At 50.0% G+C, this 6,620-nt stretch overlaps 1 protein-coding gene across 1 annotated transcript in view; it reads right to left on the reverse strand.

Annotated features, from left to right (window-relative positions):
- The window catches only part of LOC311328259 (PH and SEC7 domain-containing protein 1-like), a gene marked incomplete at both ends in the record, with an annotated part of 8,940 nt that extends 4,631 nt beyond the window's left edge, over positions 1-4,309 (reverse strand). Inside the window, 2 exons of the mRNA XM_084462253.1 lie at positions 1,465-1,508; positions 4,051-4,309. Of these exons, the coding sequence (XP_084318379.1) occupies positions 1,465-1,508; positions 4,051-4,309 (303 nt within the window). The remainder of the gene's footprint in view (positions 1-1,464; positions 1,509-4,050) is intronic.
- Positions 4,310-6,620: the final 2,311 nt, after the last annotated feature.

Raw genomic sequence — 6,620 nt, forward strand, 5'->3', positions numbered from 1 at the left:
TGTCTCTCTCCATGTCTCTCTCTCTTTCTCTCTCCATGTCTTTCTCCATGTCTCTCTCTCTTTCTCTCTCCATGTCTCTCTCCATGTCTCTCTCTCTTTCTCACTAATAGGAGGTGTGACGATGCCCCTCCCTCCCTTGTCTCTCTCCAAACCCTCAGCGCTTCTCTCCTCCCCCGCTCCGGAGCTGAATGAGGGTGTGTGTATGCGTACGTGTGTGTGTGTGTGTGTGTGTGTGCATGAGCCCGGAACATGTGGGTGCATCCACCTGCATCGAGAACAGTGGCCTTGCGTGTGTGTCTCTGTGGGGGGGTGAAAAAACATCCATCGCTGTGTTTTTTTGCGCGAGCGTACATATCAACTGTCTGCGGCCGTGCGATCATGAGCATCGGCGAGAATTCATGTAAAACTCGTTCAAATATTCATTTATTCATGGAAAGGTGTTGTTTGTACGCCTGTGTGTCTAAAAATGACTTCTCTGCCGGCGATCTCCTGTCCACGGAGTCACGGCTGTGTTTTAAATCGATGTGTGTGTGCTACTGTGGCCATGTTTGAACTGGACCATCTCCCTCCTCTGTGCATCTCTCTCTAGTAGATCTGTTTCTCTGTCCAGTTTTCGGCTGCTCTCGCAAGGCTGCTATTTTTGGGGAAGGTAGTGGGAGGCTGTGGTCACACCTTTGCACAATGGAACCCTTTATTGGAGTTTAGTGTGTGATGTGTACAGTGTATATGTTTGTGTGTATATTTTCCATGCGTTTGTTTATAAATTTAAATGTATGTGAATAATCATATGGGCGTTTTCTCCTTTACGTGTGTGTGTGTGTGTGTGTGTGTGTTTTGTGTGTGAATATCCAGTGTGTGTTTTTATGCCTGTGGGAATTCAGGGCAGCAAGAATGAAGCTGTCGCTATGGAGCCGTAGCCATGGTGCCGTAACTATGGCAACAAAGCTTGGCAAGCCAGCGACTTAATTGGCAGCTCCGACGCTCGCAGAGTTCAGAACCAGAATAGCAGCCCTTGACACACAAATGTTTCCATCACATGCCTGACAACACGCACGTCATTAACTAGGATGCTAACAGGTTAATCAATACCCTTCATTGATCACATGCGTGCTGTATGTTCCTTAGGTAGAAGCTGTCTGCGTGCATGCGTGTGTGTCTGCGTGCATGTGTGTGTGTGTGGAAGGTTCTACTAATTTAATATCAACTGAGAGATTCCCTCTCAGTCCATCCACAGTAACTAGCAGGAGTCATGGTCATGTTGACAGCTGTAGGTTCAGCCAGTCAACCCAACGAACCAACCCAAACCCTTTTCAACTGCCACTGTACTGTAGCTACTGTAGGTTATTAATGAAAAAAAGCTAACGCAAGCAAACAGAAAATGACCTCTCTTATAATACAGCCCCATCCGACATGCAAACATATCCAGAGGTGCAAATACAGAGCCCAAAAAACCTTGGGACTTACATTGTCCATTGAAGCTTCTCGTTCCTGATTGAGTTGTAGAGTGCCTGAAGAGAAGAGAAGAAAAGATAATCATGACAAATAGCACACATCTTCGCCTCTGCAAAACTAATTTTCTCATCCAATCAATTAATTGATCCACCAGCCGTCAGCTGGTTAATTAGACAGCCAGCCAACCAACCAACCAATCAATCAATCAATACATGAATGAATCACTAAATGAATCAATGAACCAATCACAGATTCAGGCTACACTGTAATTCGATGACCGTCTCTCTCACTGGGAGAAAGTTCTAGTAAAAAGAGGTACAATCGAGAGCAGCCTAAAGCAGAGCGCGGCAGAGAGAAATGGGATTGGATGAAGGAGCCAAGAAGCCGTCCTTGACAAATACGACAGACAGACAGACAGACGGGGCGTTTGGCTTCACCCTCCGGCAAATGTGTCATGACAGCCAAGTGATTTAGATATCCCCGTTCAAATCCAGCCCAGCCGCCAGCTGAATATGATCTACCGATCATCCTCTAATCTCCTGGAGGGGAGAGGAGAGAAGAAGAGAGGAGAGAGGAGAAGAGGAGAGGAGATGAGAGGAGAGAAGAAGAGAGGAGAGGAGAGAGGAGATGAGAGGAGAAGAGAGGAGAAGAGAGGAGAAGAGAGAAGAGGAGATGAGGAGAGAAGGAGAGGAGAGGAGAGGAGAGGAGAGGAGAGGAGAGGAGAGGAGAGGAGAGGAGAGGAGAGGAGAGGAGAGGAGAGGAGAGGAGAGGAGAGGAGAGGAGAGGAGAGGAGAGGAGAGGAGAGGAGAGGAGAGGAGAGGAGAGGAGAGGAGAGGAGAGAGGATGTTAGATTTAGATCGAGGTCCGTAGACAGCTGTGATGGACACCTGTGACAGCTGAGGAGATAGAGAGGACACCAGCGTCATGACCACTAACGTCTCCTACTGCGACCACAATGCACTCTGGGAATTTCCCTAACGGCTCGTCTTCCTCTGAAATTCCTCTCTCCCTGGTTTAATTCTGTATTATTAAGACACTGCAACTCCACTTAGGGAGTTTGATTCTATTCTGTGGGCTTATTATTCTCCACAACTGTCCACTGTATTACATTGACATGTATAGAGCTTCAGTCGACCAAAATGAGATTTATAATGGACTTGAGGCGGTGAAGCTAATTTCCAAGAGTTCTCTTTGATACTGGGATTAATTTAAATATTTTCAGAGCATATGAATATTCATGACCAGTAAGGTCTTTTGAGTTTTTGGTTCCGTCTCAAATTTACAGCGCTATGGACACGTTCTGTATAAAATCAAAACTCAAACTGTGTCCCAAGCCTGTCAGCTCATAGATATGAATTTAGAAACCAGGCCGTGTTCAAATTGGAGTTTGAGATGTGAACGTCTCTTTTGTGCCACAAATCTTAACATCAAATATGGGGTTGTATGGGTTCGCCCCCATTTCAGATTTTTGTGAGAGATCTGCAAACCCTTTTCTCTGATTGAGATAATGACCAGTCATGCTCACGGGCCTCAACATTAAACTAAACGCACAGCGTGAGTCGATGGGACAAAGCTGACGCTCAGCTAGAATCTGTTCATTCTCCGTTCTGTGGCTGCATCTCAAAACCAGTAACCAAAACAGATGTGACATCAAAGAGATCCCAGTCTTAATCTGGGACGTCATCACTGCTCAGAAGATTGGAGAGTTGTCAGGCGTCGACAGCAACCGATGATGTCACCAGACACTGCATGACCCCGTCAGCCAAGACGCCTTTTCTTGGGCTGTTCCCTTACGTGGGAGGAGTGTGTGTGTGTGTGTGTGGGGGGGGGGGGGGGGAGTGGCAGTTAATAGACGTATAATTGAGATGTATAGGGAGACCGTCATGGCTGGGACAGGGATGAGAGGGGGCGAGGGGGCCGGGTGAGAGACAGGGGGAGGGGTCAGGAGGAAGACGTAACAATCAGAGAGACCAGCCTGGATCACTCAGACCGGGACGGTCGGCCGTCACCTTCACCGGCTGCACACCCTCCATCAACGTCACACCTGGCAGCAAATGAGCGCCATTAGCCTTGAGTGGTGGCCTCACACACACACACACACACACACACACACACACACACACACACACACACACACACACACACACACACAGTACTGCAACTCTACAGAACGACGGATCAGCCCTGGCGATGAATCAGACAGCACACCTCCATCAACTGCTCGCCATTACAGTAAACAGTTTACCGTACAGTGCTGAACGTACAGTGCTGTACACATCTGTGTAGAGATTGAGCTTTTGTTCTACGGTGCGTCTGTGGATAACTGCCCATATTACACTCATTATCATAACCTACGTCTCATTTTATATGAGTTGTGATACACATGATGTGAGGGAAATGAAAGTACAAGACGACAAAACACACACAATCTCAAACGAGCAGAATGAGCGACGAAATATTGAAGGCTTAAAGCCTGATTATATTTCCTTTAAACTATTCAGACATGACTAGACAAAAACATGGTGTACATAGCCGCAAAACACAGCCCACTCCGGCTTGGCTACGGCAAAACCGGGCTTGGTGATGGTAGAACCATACCTGTACCTTCTTCCTCTTGAGAGCCTGCGGGTGGTTCTGGCCGTCCTGGGCTTTGCCCAGCAGGTCGGGGAACACCAGGGGTTTGAGGGAGCGCGAGCGCGGGGTACGGGGGTAGCGGAAGGGGTCCATCATCCGGAAGTCTCTGCCGTAGCGCACCGAGCAGAGCGAACGCGAGCGCAGGCGCCCGGCCGAGTGGAGGCTGTTCACCCCGATCATGCTCTCCGAGGGGGGCGCGCGGTCCACGCTGCGCCGGACGCCACTTGTCAAAAACCGGCGTAGAGGGCACACAACAGTCAGAAAGCGCCCGAGGTAAGTCTTAAATTGTACCCAAAGGTCCCTCCTTAAGTCCTTATTTTCGCCTAAGGACAATCAGGAAAAAGGGCCGGGAAAAAAAGGCTTGTAGTCCGGTGGTCAGTCTTGGTCAGTCAAGTCCCAGAAGTTCCTGGTTAGAGGAAGGAACGGGCTGATCCGTCCGGCCGGTCGAGCGGCAGCGCGAAGAGGCGTCTGGCTTGTCACAGGAAGCGCCGAGGCGTCACCCGGTTCCTGTCACTCCCCCGTGGTGTCGTCGACAAGCATGGGACCCCGGGGGTCTCTCCTCAGGGTGACCCGGTCAACGCCCCCCTGGTCTGCCCTCAGCACCTGCTCCGGAATAATAGATGGGGAGGATGTGACCGTTCCTGGGCTGGAACTCGTCCCACTAGTGGATCAGACGGGAGGTTGAGGTTCTCTAAAAGGTGGGGGCACTGAGGATGAGGATGAGGATGAGGATGGAACTCTTTTGTCATCCAAATCAATGTTGGTCCCTTTGACTCACTGTTGTGATGTTGTATATATATATATATATATATATATATATATATATACACAATTAAAGTTTGATTCGATGTTCCGCCAGGCTTTGTCGGTAGCGGAGCGGTGATGTCACTTCCTCTCAACAGCTGTCGGCGAAGCGGCCTCGACCCCTCTTAACTGGGCACGACAGACGCGCCGGCTTCTGCCAAGTTCACCTGCAAATGACTTCCGGTCCAGCCTGCCAACTTTCGAGGTGACCGGTGGCTTCGCTGCAGGCGCAGAGATAGACGCGCGCGCGGTCACGCACTCCGGCGTGCGCTGGCGAGCTCACTGACGGCGTGCAACACTTCCGCGGGTGTGAAAGGACAGCCGGTGTGAAACAGGTGGCTGCCAAGGATGGGAACTAGGAGGTGAAAAGGGACATGCCTGCACAAACTGATACACACACACACACACACAAATGCAAATAAACACCCAATAGAAATAAGGACAGTGACAGTCACCCTTCCCACCGCGAGAAGGGATTCCGAAGACACTCTCGATTGCGTCACTCGAACCCGGAGATTAACAAAATAAGATTTGACGACAAAAGACTAAAAGAGAGAGACTCCAAACAAGTCCGTCTAGAGACGAGCGAGAGACCACACTGCCAGGTGGTTGAAAGCGTCGATTCAAGTCCATCGGAGTATAGCGGCTAATTCCTGTTGCTCCCGCTGTAAAATGGACACCGGTCAAACGTGTCAGTTAATGACAGAGTCGGACCGATACTCCTCATGTGGCAGAACAGAAAACTCGTCTTCCTCTCCGCTCTGCGTCCATCTGTCCCCGAGTCTCCGCCGTCGCTTAATCGTCCTCTTCTGGACACTTCTCCCCACACCTACAACACCAGTCTTCTCTCCAGCCAGTCTGTCGCCTGTTCCGAATCTCTGCCCGTTGTCACACACCGTGGGGTGGGTGGGTGGGTGGGGGAGAGGGGGTGTGTGTAAGAAAAAAGCCGGTGTCTTCCCGCTGGCGTATTTCACACCTGGTTTTCTCTCCGTCCGTCTTGTCGTTTATCTCTCTGGCTTCTCTCTCTCCTGCCGCTTCTCTCGCTCTCTGCTGCGGAGGACAGCAGCCGAATCGCAGTGAGGAAGAGACCTCGTAGGGACTGTGCTCGCTCGCTCGCTCTCCCTCTCTCTCTCTATCTCTATCTCTCTCTCTCACTCTCGCTCTTGCTCTCTCTCCCTCTCTATCTCTCTCTCACTCCCGCTCTCTCTCTCTCGATCCCTCTCCCTCATTGCGTACCTCCCTCCATCCCTCCCTCTCTTCCTCGGCAGCGAATCACAGGCTCCCAGCTGCCTCCTCCACGCACACACACACACACGCACGCACGCACGCACGCACACACATACACACACACACACACACACTCATCAGTATACTTTGAATGGCAATTAGCATTCAGTGCTTGTCTTCGCACTGAGGTGAGGGGCAGACAGATGGGAGGAATCAGCAGAAAGGGAATGTGTGTGTGTCTGTTTGTATGTGTGTTTGTGTGTGTTTGTGTTTGTGTGTGTGTGTGTGTGTGCGTGCGTGCGTGAAAGCCAGAGAGAGGGAGCACGAATAAAAATGAATTTCAACCACTAATGAAAAGGCTAAATTCAGCATACAGTAAGCATGATAAACAAGCTCATGTTTAACATTCAGGACCACAGCTATTGATCTATGAATAATACAGCATACATGAAAATACAGTTAGTAACATCGGTTAAAAGCTCATTCAATCCTGGATCGGTCAG

This window comes from Borostomias antarcticus (assembly GCF_949987555.1).
Source record: "Borostomias antarcticus genome assembly, contig: scaffold_995, whole genome shotgun sequence".
NCBI lineage: Eukaryota > Metazoa > Chordata > Actinopteri > Stomiiformes > Stomiidae > Borostomias > Borostomias antarcticus.